The sequence below is a fragment of the Oryctolagus cuniculus genome, chromosome 21 (genome assembly GCF_964237555.1).
Source record: "Oryctolagus cuniculus chromosome 21, mOryCun1.1, whole genome shotgun sequence".
NCBI lineage: Eukaryota > Metazoa > Chordata > Mammalia > Lagomorpha > Leporidae > Oryctolagus > Oryctolagus cuniculus.
This window is the reverse complement of record NC_091452.1, coordinates 13546732-13560443: the sequence shown is the minus strand read 5'-3', so window position 1 is coordinate 13560443 and position 13712 is coordinate 13546732. Positions and strand designations below refer to the sequence as shown.

Sequence of the window (13712 nt, the reverse complement as noted above, 5' to 3'; positions counted from 1 at the left end):
GAAATTAAGCGAGGCTGTCAGAGTGACATTGGCCATCATGAGACTGATGTAGGCAGAGCCTTCAGGCCTGGCCACGAATCCCTCAGCCCTTCCCTAACCTGCTCAGAGCGATGGGTAGCAGATGGTGATCACAGGGCTCCTTGATACTGAAGTACCAGGCCCATCCAAGCATTGCAATAGACATTATTTTTCAAAGCATAACTGAGCAGAAAGTTCCCGTAGCCCCCAGCCCCAATGCATGCAAAGCCCACTGTCAGTGTCACTGTGATCCCTTTGTCACAAATGTCAAGCCTGCTTTGACCTTGACACCTCATGGCCTCCAAAGCCTGGTGTTGGCATCAGGTTCACACTTCACGTTGGATGTGCTATGGGTTTTGCATTCTGTACCTCAACACGGAAGCATAAGTCCTGGGCTCAGTCAGATTTCAGTTTCCCCTTATGAAGTCGATCACAGCAGAGGTTGGCAGCATATTGCCTGCTGGCCACTGCATATGTTGTACAACCCATGAGTGATTTTTTTTTTAACAGATGAACTTTTGTAATTAATTGGATGGTAGAAAACATCCCAATTGCGCCCCAATTAGCTGTAAGGCAAAATTGTAGTCAATTCTTATTATGACTTCAATTTTGTCAATAAAAATGTGCAAGAATTTGTTTTCTCTCATGTTATTTAAGTACCCACATAATAATTTTGATTCTGCTTCGTGGCCTACTAGCCTAAAAATATTTATTATCTAGTCCTACTGTAAGAAGTTAAAACTAACTAAAAACTTCTTTAAAGGGTTATTTATTCACTTGAGAAGTAGAATTATAGAGACAAGGAGAGACAGAGAGAAAGGTCTTCCACACTCTGGTTCACTCCTCAAATGGCTGCAATGGCCGGAGCTGAGCTGATCTGAAGCCAGGAGCCAGGAGCTTCTTCCGGGTCTCCCACGTGGATGCAGGGGCCCAAGCACTTGGTCCATCTTCTACTGCCTTCCCAGGCCATAGCAGGGAGCTGGATTGGAAAAGGAGCAGCCAGGACTTGAACCAACACTCACATGGGATGTTGGCACTACAAGCAGAGGCTTAACCTACTATGCCACAGTGCCAGCCCCCTAAAACTTTTTTAAAATTCAAAAAAAAAAACAAAAACCCACAAGTATGGTGACATGCGTGATGAATAGGCTCCTTTGGATGGCATCTTTGATTTTAGCCAATCTCAAACAGGTTTCTGCCCAATAAATCAATTCTCAGCATTTAAAAAAGAAAAAAAAAAAACTTGCCAGCTCCCAAGTGTAGAGGCTTAAAATGGGAATTTTGAAATCATAAAATGAAGATTGTCGTGGAACTGGGATGCTGTCAGAAGATTCTACAAACCTGGTGGCTTAGAAAGTGCAGAAACATAGCGCTCACACGTCTGCAGGCTGAGAAGCCCCAGTTCAAGGCAGAGGTGGTGTCTGGGAGGACTCTGCCCTGTGCACAGCTGTCGTCTCCTCACTGCATCCTCGCAGGGCCACAGGGAAGACCCCTGGTCTCTCCAGCCCTTGGGCTGGGCACCAAGCCCGTTCGTGCCAGAGGCCCCACCCACTGGTGCCCTCTCAGCGGGAGTAGCTTTGGATCAACACAGACATCTAAACCTTGGCATTGGGCTTGGGGAGCTAACGAGGAGCGATGAGAGGCACGTCCACTCTATAAATGAGGAATGAGCGACGTCTGGCCATCAGCTGTGGCAGACATCACGGCGTCTTGACCACTAGGCAAGCCCACTGCTAGAACTTCCCATGTCTCGTTGGACTGACACCAAGGTGGACGACTTGGGGCAGGGGTGCAAGGCAAGGTGACCCAGGCGGTGAGCATCTCTCCACACCACCTTGGAAGGAAAGTGTGAAGTATCTAGATCACAGAGGTCATGGGTTAAGGAGTGGCAGAGGGAGAACGCTGCGGAATCCAATACGCTTTATGGAGGAGGCTGTGGAATCCGGGGGGGGGGGGGCAGGAGGGAGGGGGGGTGAAATGGGACAGCACGCCTTGGACTGGGAGGAGTGGCTGTCAGCCTCAGTTAGCTGTCACTGGATCTGAGCTCCCTGGACCCATCTCTAGTTCATCTTCCAACGATGGAGGTTCCCTCCCCAACATCCTCTTCCCTCACCTCCCTCCCCTGTCTCACTCTCTTGCCATCTTGTTCCATCATCCTACAAAAGGGATTGACGGGGGTGGGCGTTTGGTGCGGCAGCTCGGATGCCAGGGGGAATGCCGGTGTCCCACTTCAGGGGCCCCGGGCTGCAGTCCTGCCTCTGCCCCCCACTCCACTCTCCTGCTGATGCTCTCCTGGGAGGCTGTGACGATGGCTCAGGTACTCATGTTTCTGCTCTCCACGTGGGATTAGTTCCTGGCTCCTGGCTTTGGTTTGGACCAGCCCTAGCTCTTGTGGGCATTTAGGGAGTGAATCAACAGATGGAAGCTCTCTCTCTCTCTGTCTATCTCTCTCTCTCTCTCTCCTTTCCAAGTGCAAGTCCAAATGCATAATTTAAAGAGAGAGAGGTTCAAGGACAGGGCCCGGCCCTGTCTGGAGTGACTCGGTAGCTCTCCTCGGCTTGTCCGAGGTGTCCGCCTCCAGCAGGACACTCGGATCCGGAAGGAAGCACTCCAGTCCCTGTGAGGTCTAGAGCTCCAGTCAGGACCAAGTCCCGGATGCATATCACAAAGTGCCTGCAGGTCTGTGGACTAGCAAGAGGCCGCCCAGGCCCAGCCCTCCATGGCATCCCCACCCCGGAATGGAGCAGGGTCTCAGTAGCTTCACCCACCCTGGTTCAGGCGCCAACATTGCAGAGTGTTCGTGAAGCAAATTAATTCTCACAGAGACTGCAAGGGATGGAGCCAACCTGGTGGGACCTCTTTTAACCTCTTTTAGAAGGTCTTGTTTACACACCAACATCTGATGCGCTCATGACAAGTCCTTGTCTGGCCTGTTCACCAACACAGGTCCCCAACGACCCCCTTGTTAGAGCTCTTGTTATCTTTGTACTTAAAGCTAAACTAGTTATGTCACTTGTAGGATTCACGCCTTCGGAAAACATAGACTAACTTCTCCCGTTAGTCCAGTTTAGGAATAAGCAGTACTTCCAGTGAATTGCTGTTCCCGGCTCATCCTTAGGACACTTTAGGGTTTTCTCCTATGCCGTGCGTAGACCAAAGGAGGGGAGGAAAGGACTCATGGGCTCTCAGGCTCACAGGTTAATTAATGTCCATGAGTGGGGTGTGGGGCACCTGACCACCACGTCTGTTTGTCAGCGAACACAGACTGGGTGGAAGAAACTTATTTTTTTTATGGTTCCAGAAGCTAAAAGCCCAAGATCAAGGTGCCAGTAAGGTTAGTTTCTGCTGAGCCCTCTCCTCCTGGCTGGCAGCAGCTGCATTCCCATTGTGCAGAGAGAGAGACAAGACAGAGACAAACAGAGAGACAGAGAGACTGTATTGGGGCCTTACGCTTATAATGGCATTTAACCTTAATTACCTCTTAAAGGCCCTATCTCCAAACCTAGTTACATGGGGATTAGTAGTCCAGCATGTGAATTTGGGGGGAACACAGTTGAGCCCCTAACACCAAACACTCCTGCCCCTATCAACCCAAAGTCCTCCAGCGTGGACTTCTTGTTTGTCCTTGGTAGGTTCTCCGTGTTCGGCCTGGGCTCACGGGCGTACCCTCACTTCTGCGCCTTCGGACATGCCGTGGACACCCTCCTGGAAGAGCTGGGAGGGGAGAGGATCCTGAAGATGAGAGAAGGAGATGAGCTCTGTGGGCAGGAAGAGGCCTTCAGGACCTGGGCCAAGAAGGTCTTCAAGGTAATCTGACCTCATGAACCTGGGGCAGGAAGCGAGGTGTCCCTCACCACTTAGGGACGTGGCCTAAACCACTAAGGAAGAGAAAGCACTTGAGAGAACTCCTGGCATCTGTCCCAGGTAGAGCTTGAAACAGCTCGGGTGAGGCTGGATGGCCTGTGCACGCGCATGCACACATATACACACATGCATGCACACACGTGCGCGCGCACACATGCACGCACGCACACACGCACACGCTTTCCACTCCCAATCCAGCATGGTGCATTGTGGGCAAGGAGCTGGTCCTAGAGCCTGGGAAGCTCAGGACTCAGGGGACTGTCTCCCCACTTCATGTTGGGTAGACAGGCACCTGAGAAATGGAGTCCCAGCCAGGCCGATGGGCCATGCCTTGTTGAAATAAAATAATCTTTTAAAAACTCAAATCTCCCCAGATCGTCTGCTGGGACAAGCTTGTCCCTCCTGGGTCCCATGTCACTCACCAGCACGGTAGTTGCTGGCCACATGTGGCCATTTAGATGTCAACCTAAATGACTTTAAATCAACTACAACGAGTGGCTAAATAAAGCGTGGGTTAACCATATGTTGGGGCATCTTTTGGCCACAGGAGGGGATGAAGTACCCATAAGTAGCACACCACGGGTGAACCTGGAATGCAGGACGCTAAGTGAAAGAAGCCAGTTGCAAAAGACCACATGCCAATTTGCATATCTTTTCTTGGCCAATAGAGCTAAAGACCCATCACATTTGTTTGTGTTTTTCAAGACCCAACCTGTGGTTGGCTGTTTCTCTGGGATTATTTTATTTCTTGTTCTCTGCTCTGGTGCTTAAATTTGTGTACCTCCAGATGCATTTATTTTTGCTAATGCACATAATTTAAGCTAAACACGTCCTTCTCTGCATTCCTTTGTTGCATTCTCTATATTTTGATATGTTGCATTTTTATTTTCATTAAGTTAAAACATTTTCTAGTTTGTATTGCATTGCTTCTTGGCCTTTTGGCTAAGATCAAGTTTAGTATCTAGTTTGCATTGCAAAAAAAAAAAAAAAAAAAAAGGCAACATATCATAGGATACCATTCCTGTGCAATTCCAGAATAAGAAAATCCACACGGATGGCAGATAGGGCTGAGGGGGGTGGGAACTGGAAATGACTGCTAATGGCTCTGGAGTTTTCTTTTGGGGTGATAAGAATGTTCTGGAACTAGATAGACATGATGGTTGCCTAATATTGTGAATGTTCTAAATGCTACTGAATTGTACATTTTAAAACGGTGAAGTTTTTAAAAGATTATTTTATTTATTTGAAAGAGAGAGAGAGAGAGAGAGCTTCTATCCATGGGTCCACTCCCCCAGTGGCCACAACAGCCAGGGTTGGGCCAGCCTGGAATTCAGGAGCCAGAAACTCCATCTGCGTCTCTCGCATGGATGGCAGGGGCCCAAGCACTTGGGCCATCTTCTGCTGCTTTCCTAGGTGCATTAGCAGGGAGCTGGATTGGAAATGGAGCAGCCAGGACTTGAACCAGCGCCCATATGGGATGCTGGTATCACAGGCGGTGGCTTAATCTGCTATGCCACAGCGCCAGTCCCTATAATGGTGAATTGTGTATATTAGGAAATACAGAGAGAGGAAGATAAGGTTAAAAAATAAATAGAATTAAAAATTGCATTCCTCAGTTGCACTGGCCACATTTGATTTGCCCAGTGGCCACAAGCAGCCCATGCAGAATGTGTCCATCGCGGCAGCAGAGGGAGTGAGCCAGGGACTCACGATTATGCTGGCCTCCCTGGGCTGGGGGCGCTGGGTGTGGACTGTGTCTCCTCCACCTGCTCCTTCCCCAGCCCCCGGACGCATTCTCCTCGGTAGCCCCAGGAGCAGGAAGGGAGAGCGCACCCTCTGTCTTTCCCATGGGACTCTTCGTCTTGCTGGCACACGCACACGGAGGCCCCTGCGCTCCAGGAATGCCCGGGTGGGGACGCTGTATTCCCACGTTTCTTCTAGACAAGCAGAGCTGAGCTCACCCCGCGACTTCTGCACTTGGGGATCCCTGTCTGGATCTTGACTTCAGTCAAGCAGGCTTGGCTGAGCATCCCGGAAGCGAGACCTGTTAAAAGTCTTTGACACTGGCCGGCGCTGCAGCTCACTAGGCTAATCCTCCGCCTAGCGGCGCCGGCACACAGGGTTCTAGTCCCGGTTGGGGCGCCGGATTCTTTCCTGGTTGCTCCTCTTCCAGACCAGCTCTCTGCTATGGCCAGGGAGTGCAGTGGAGGATGGCCCAAGTGCTTGGGCCCTGCACCCCATGGGAGACCAGGAGAAGCACCTGGCTCCTGCCTTCGGATCAGCGTGGTGCGCCGGCTGCAGCGCGCCAGCCGTGGCGGCCTTTGGAGGGTGAGCCAACGGCAAAAAGGAAGACCTTTCTCTCTGTCTCTCTCTTTCACTATCCACTCTGCCTGTCAAAAAAAAAAAAAAAAAGTCTTTGACCCTTTAGCTCTCAACCCCCATCCATCCACCCCCCTCTCTAGCAACCACTAATCCAATTCCCAACTCAGACTCCCCTGTTCTAGACGTTTCATACGACTGGCATCATGCAGTCGGGGTCTTTCGTTACTGGCTTCTTCCACTTGGGACGTTCTCGAGTGTTACCCACGTTGGATCCGGTGTGACGACTTCATCCCTTTTATGATCAAACAATCTTCCGTGGTGTGGCTGCACCTTGTTTTGTTAATCCTTTCGTCTGTCAGTGAACATTTGGATTATTTTCAAAATAGTCCGAGGCCAAACTATGGGAAAAGCTACCTTTGAGAAAGTGTTTAATTATCGGTGGCTTCTAATCTCAAAAAATTAATTCCGAACAGGATCATTAAAGTTGGAGAACTAATGAGCTTGACACAAAGAAAAAAGGAAGTAAAAATGTAATGCAGGCATCCAGATGTACCGTATGCTCTGCCTCTGTATAATGTTTTACAGCTTTCAAGAAAGATGGATTAGAGGTTCTAAGGCGTTTACTTTCTCCATTAATAGTGACCCTTTACCCATGTGGGGTTAAGGAATAAATGACACAGTAGTGTTATCTCAAGTAGAGGTTAGATCCTAAACTCAGTGGTAAATGTGATATGCCCGGCACGTCCAAGGCACTCAAAATTATATCAGATGGATATGTATGAGTGTGTGGATGGATGGATGGAGGGGAGGGGCAAAGGATAGATGGGTGGGCAGATAGAAGGGAGGAAGAGTGGATAGAGGGATGGGTGCATGGATGGATGGATGGGAGAAAGGGTGGGGAGAGGGGTAGGTAGATAGAGGGGGGATGGATGGAAGGGAAGAAGGGTGGAGAGAGGAATAGAGGGATGGATGGATGATGGAAGGGAAGAAGGGTGGAGAGAGGAATAGAGGGATGGATGATGGATGGGAGGAAGGGTGGATGGAGGGATGGGTGGATAGAGGGGTGGGTGAGTGGGTGGAAGGGAAGAAGGGTGGCGGGGGTGGGGGATGAATAGAGAGATACAGGCCATGACTTAGAGCTGGTGGGGAGGAGCCCTTCTTGGCTGAAGGAGGTCACCGCGAGCCCCGTGTGTGCCGCAGGCGGCCTGTGACGTGTTCTGCGTGGGGGATGACGTCAACATCGAGAAGGCGAACAATTCCCTGATCAGCAACGACCGCAGCTGGAAGAGGAACAAGTTCCGCCTCACCTACGTGGCCGAAGCCCCCGGACTGACACAAGGTGCCTCTCCCCACGGGGCAGGGGAGGCGTTCGGGACATAGTGGGAGAGAAGTCAGGAGATCCACCTCCTGTGGGTGCCCAGAGAAGATGCGCCTGGGGGCCCGGGCCTCTCTGCAGTGCAGTCCTCCCAAAATAAACACGGCCCCCACCTCCGCTCAGCAGCAAGGGGCCTGGAGGTCCCCGCCCCGCCCAGGTGTGTGTGGCTTCCTGGTGCAGCCCTTGAACGAGCGCAACCAACTCTCCTTTGTGTTCTTCGTTATCACAGACACTGCTCCCATCCCAACCGATGCCTGCCCGGCCCCTTCCCCCGGGGTTTCAGCTGACCCCAGCACAGGGCACAAGTGGGAGCTGAGAGCCCCCAAAGACCTGGGGGCACTTTTTGAGGCGTCTTCAGCCTCCCCTCTGGAATCCCGCTGTTTCCCTCCCCCGCAGGCCTTTCCAGTGTCCACAAGAAGCGAGTCTCTGCCGCTCGGCTCCTTAGCCGTCAAAACCTCCAGAGCCCTAAATCCAGGTAAGAGCACCTTGCTTCCTGCAGAGCTGGCCACCCGCCATGCTGCCGGGGCCGCCCAGCACAAGGGAGCAGGCCTGGGTGAGGCTGAGGCCCGGGTTCCACCTCGCACCTGTTGCAGAGCGCCAAGACCGCTCATCCTTTGCTGCATTTGCTTGTCTTGTTCTCCCTTGGTCATGCAGAAAGGGAGACGGCACTGGCCACTGCGAAAAGAGCAAAGAGAGGGGGGTTTCTGAGTCTTTCTTGCATTGCTTTTTATTTATTTGAGAGGCAAACAGGCAAAGAGAGAGAGAAAGAGAGAGAGAGCTGCCATCTACTGGTTCACTCCCCCCCAAATGCCAGCAGCAGCCTGGGCTGAGCCAGGCACCAAGAACTCCGTCCAGATCTCCCACATGGGTGGCAGGGGCCCAAGCACTTGAGCCATCACCCAGTGCCTCGCAGAGTCTGTGTGAACAGGAAGCTGGGGTCAGGCAGCAGGAGCCAGAGCCAAGAATCGAACCCAGGCTCTCCAGCATGAGCTACGACTGTCTTGAGTACCAGGCTAAATGCCCACTTGCTTGCTTTGTTTGTAATCAGCTCTAATTGCCCACTCCCTTAATGAGTCCCTTTGGACAACGGACCACATCCTTGCAGAGCTGCCGCGAGTTCACTGTCCCCTAGCATCTAAGTCAGAAACCACTCAGTCCGTGCGTCTCCTTATTCTACAGCACTTTTTGGTGGAACACTGAAAACTAGCTGCCCGGATTCTGTTTACATTTCTTTAGCTTGATGGGAGGCTCATTAGCTCTCACAACATCCACTCTGTGTTTTGAAGTGTTAGGAATTATCTTATTATGCGACAGAACCCAGTATCTAATCTATATTACATAGCCTAATATCTTAACACCTGCTCCAACCATGATCTGTCTCCCGGCATCTCCGGTGACACCCAAAGCAACTTCACTTCCTCCCGGCGAGGGTAGATGACTAAGGATGCGGACCAGCAGCCCTCGCGCCTTGGTGCCTACTAGTCGGTCTTCCCCAGCTGTTGGCTTTAGTGGAAGGACACACCCTGGCCTGCGGCACCGGGTTACCACACGCTCGAGGCCATGTGATCGCTGCCGCGTGTGTGCGAGGCTATTCTTACCCGTGCCGGGTGCCCTCCTGACAGCCCACGGCTGCTGCGTGGAGCCCGTGTCCTTGCTGCCCCTCCACATCACGCCTTCTCACAATGATCAAACCCAGCCCGCCCAGCCGGCGACACGCAGAAGTCACTCCCGCGGCGCTAATGAAGGCCTCGGCACTGATCCCTGTTGAATGGAATCTTTTTCACTTCGCAGTGACAGCCCATGAAGACCTTTTGAAATCTTGATTCTCTGCAGAGCCGGGAACAAAGAGTGGGCTCTGGAGCTCACAGCCGGGGCTTTCCGAGCCCCTCTCCGCCCTGCACCAGCTGTGTGGCCTTGGCCAAGTCACCCAGGCACTCTGAACCCTGACTCCTTGTCTGTAAGCTGAGAGCAATGGCTCGAAAGGTCGCTGACATTTCTCGTGCTTTCGATGTCCCAGGCATGGGGCTGAGTTCCCCCTGTGGGAGCTCTCCTAATTCCAGCCAGCCCAGGGAGTACGTGCCGTTACCTGCCACGTTTTACATAGAAGGGACAGAAGGTACTTGTTGAAGGCCACGCCGACCTGGTTTTCTGTCCCCAGATTCGGGGGACACAGGAGGCCACCAGGGCCATTGCAAGGCAGCGGTGGGTGTGGGAGGTGAGCGACCTGACACAGCCAGTGTATCATAAGTTCTGCTTAGCACTCCGTCCTGTCTTAGCTGCAAACGTGGCGTGCGTGCTGCTGTGGTCTCCCAAGCTGTGGGTGAAACAAGCCCCAACACAGAATTCCAGGGCTCTCGCGTTCTCTCCTAGGTCCTCAAACATTAACGAAATGGACCGGGAGACCAACCCCTTGGAAAAGCCAGTTAAATGCCTTAGTGTAACGGCCTGTGATCTAGAAAGGGGCTCTGTGTTTGAATTATGTCTCCGAGTTTCCATTTATGCCCTCTGAAAAAGTAGGGCAGCAGCAGCAGTGTTGGGAGAGAAGGGATGAAGAATCTGATGGAAATTTCTTTCGGTGACAAACTATGAAAGCCCAGCGTACAAATTGCTTTGCAAGCTGTGGAACAGAAATAGCAAGGAGAACTGAGAAGTGTTTCGATGCTGAGTTGAACGAAAGTCCCCGCATGCACCCCCTTCCATCTCCAGCAAGGGCGCCCGACTCTAGACCGAGGGTCTGGTGGGCATGAGCAGGAGAAGATTCCACGCAAGGCTGGGCACTGCGCGTGGATTCCAATCAGCTGTGCATCAGCACGGCAGGCCCAGGTTATACCTCGCTGCTCGGCTTCTCCAAAGCCTGCCCTGTGGCACTGCCTATTTGCAGGCTTAATACCAGTTCCAGCTTTGCAGGTTTATGAAAAAGGGGAGGGTTAGGAGAATTGGATGGAAAAGCACAACTCTCCGATGTTCCCCTGCCCAAGGCCAAGGTTGGGCTGTTTGGCCCAGGAGCCCATCACCGGGATCTCACAAAGCACCCGCGCTCTGGGCTCTTCACGGCCAGCCAAGAGCTTCAGAGGCAGTAAACAGCCTTTGGAGGGTAATTCTTGCACAGCCAAGGAGAGTGCCTGCCATCCTCATGCCCTTGCCTGGAAATCAACGCCGGGCTGCACGGGCAACAGGGAGCAAACAGAGTGGAAGGGACCGTGGAAGGGCATGCTCACGGCGGGGTGGGGGTGGGTGGGAGCCGTCCTGGAAGTCAGGAGGGAGGGGCGGGTGCAGGCTGGAGCCGAGGCACTCAGAGTGGGCTTGAAGAACGGAGGGAACGGAGCAGGGGAGGCAGCAAGACAAAACCGCAGCAGTGAAGGTGTGGTGCATGGAGGAGCCGGCGGAAGTAGCAGATGTGACGGCAGAGGGCACCTCGTGGGGAGAACTCTTTTTTAAGTTTATTTATTTGAGAGGCATAAGACAGGAGAGAGAGCGAGAGCGAGAACAAGAGCGAGAGCCCATCCATTGGTTCACTCCCCAGATGCTTGCAATGGCCAGAAACTCCATCCAGGGCTCCCACGTCGGTGGCAGGGACCCAACTACTTGAGCCCTCCTCCCTGCTGCCTCCCAGGGTGTGCGTTAGCAGGAGGCTGGAGCCTGGACAGGAACCCAGCAGTGCAGTGTGGGACACAGACATCTTATCTGCCAAGCCAGGCACTCACGGGACTGGAGAGAACCCAAGAGCCCTGCGTTCTCATCTCCTCTTGCATGAAGTCTCCCCTCTGCAGCCTTGCTCATCTGAACAGGGCTCGCCAAGAGCTGGCTTCTGCCCAGCCCTCCCAGGTCGTCCCTGCCTCTCCTCCAACCCCCGCCCCCTCGCTTCACCGGAGTAGCTCAGGGATGCTCTTGACCTTGTCCATCTGCATCTCAGACCCTCAGCTGCTACCCTAAGCAAAGCCACAGCCGTCTCCGCCCTGAGACTGGAGTAGCCGCCTCCCTTGACCCCTTGTGTCTTGGGCTTTCTCTCAAAGATCCACCTGCCAAGCAGCAGGCAGACCAACTTTCTTTCTTTAAAGATTTCTTTATTTATTTGAAAGTCAGAGTTGTAGAGAGATGGAGGGAGAAACAGAGAGGTCTTCCATCCACTGGTTCACTCCACAGGTGGCTGCAACAGCCAGGGCTGGGCCAGGCCAAGACCAAGAGCCAGGGGCTTCCTCCCGGTTTCCCATGGGGGTGGCAGGGGACCAAACACATGGGCCATCTTCTGCTTTCCACAAGCCATTAGCAGGGAGCTGGATCAGAAACAGAGCAGCCGGGACTTGAACTGATGCCCATATGGGATGCCCAGCATCAGAAGTGGCAGCTTTACCTGCTGTGCCCCCAAACCAGGCCTGAGAAATTTTCTAAAAGCAGAAACTGAAGTATGTCTCTCCCGAGCTTCACAGCCATCTAAGGACGCCTCCAGACTCCTGGCTGGGATGTCACGACGAGGCCCTCGGCATCTGGCCCCTGCCACTCTAAACATCCCAGCCTCCTTTCCTTTCCGCCAATGTACCACCCCGTTTTCCTGCCCCAGGACCTTTGCACGTGCCAGTCTCCCTTTCCGGAACACCCTGCCCCGGATCTCTGCATGCCCACTCCATCTCATTGTTCAAGCCTCTGCTCACAAAACCAGATCACCAGGGAGGCCCCCAGACCATCCTGACACAACCCCCTGCCCCCAACCCTGACCACCCACCCATCGACATCACCAGCCCCATCTAAGATCTTTGGCGGTGACTTCTCCATGGAAACGAAGTCCTTGTCCACCATGCTCTCATCAGTGCCTGGAACAGCGTGTGACACTCGATGTGAACTTGTCGAACGAATGAACCTTGTGAGCTCCAGTGGCTCACGACCGGCAAGGTTTCCTCTTTCCATTGAAGAGTGAGCGTCAGGTGTTTGGGTTTTTAGGTTATTTTTTTTCCGGTGCTGGACTTTAGCAGGTTGTTCTTTCTCCTGTAAACCTGTCATTGGACCACTATGATGCAGGGGGCCGGGGCGGGGAGGCCTGTACCTGGGCACATCACACTTCCATATGTGGGAGTGATATCACACAAGGAGCCTCCTCCAAGGGGCAGGGCCCACGTGGCCACTGCTGTCCCTGCACTTCCCTCTCCCCCCTCCCCTTTGCTTCTCAATGGCCCGTGGGCATCCCAAGCTTGGACAGGCAGGTAGAGGGGGCAGGCGTCGGGAGTAGTGGTCAAGGGGTCGCTGGGGATGCCCACGTCCCACATCAGAGTGCCTGGGTTGTGGTTTGACTCTGTTCTCTGTTGAAGCTTCCTGCTAAGGTTCTCCCAGGTTGGGGGCAGCAGGTGACAACTCAAGTGGTTGGGTCCGTGCTGCCCATGTGGGAGACCAGAGTGGAATTCCTGGCTCCTGGCTCCTGGCTACAGCCCAGCCCTGGCTGTGCAGGCATTGGGGGAGGAAACCAGAAGATAGGAGCTCACACACCCCCAGCAGATCTGAGGTTGAAGACATGGTTATCCAGGCCAGTGCTGCCCCCTGGAGCCTGGGTCCCAGCCGCATGTCTGGCAGCAGCTGGGTGGCCGCTGGATGCTGGGCTTCTCAGCAGGGGCCCCCTTGGGTCAGCAGACAGGGCCACAGGGGCCAGCCGCCTCCGGTCCACCTGCTCCCTACCACCCCTGCCCCTTATCTGCCCGGCCACCTTCTGCCACGCTCAGGAGGACACAGGAGGACGCGGCTGTGCGCGTGAGCCAGCTCAGCAAGTTTGGGTCCTGGGCGCTTCTATTCTGTGCACGCCGCGAGCATCAGAGAAGCGGGAACTGATTTGCGGGCCACCCGTGAGCACTGGGGGTGTCCGCGTTAGAAATGCCACAGCGCCCCCTGCTGGCTGTTCACTGCTGCGAATTCCCTTTCTGGGGCCGGTCGTGGGTAATGGTGTCTTTGCCACATTATTTTTTTGATGGCCTCAAAGACTGGTGCCAGTTTGGAGAAGAATCAGTTGGGCAAGACTAAATAATTGACAAGATTAGTGCCCTGCAGAGGGCAAGATCTTCCCAAAGAAGGAGTGAGGACCCCAGCCCTTAACACCACCCTTCATAATCATTGCCATCAGTCACCCACCACAGTAAGGACAGGGGTGCTTTGC

General features: G+C 53.4%; 1 protein-coding gene and 1 pseudogene across 1 annotated transcript in view; both read left to right on the top strand.

The window, feature by feature from the left end:
* The window catches only part of NOS1 (nitric oxide synthase 1), a gene marked incomplete at its 5' end in the record, with an annotated part of 86199 nt that overhangs the window by 57115 nt on the left and 15372 nt on the right, over nt 1-13712 (top strand). The window contains 3 exon segments of the mRNA NM_001082385.1: nt 3651-3825; nt 7405-7543; nt 7976-8054. Coding sequence (NP_001075854.1) covers nt 3651-3825; nt 7405-7543; nt 7976-8054 — 393 coding nt within the window.
* Nucleotides 4805-4888, top strand: LOC127484767 (U2 spliceosomal RNA; annotated as a pseudogene).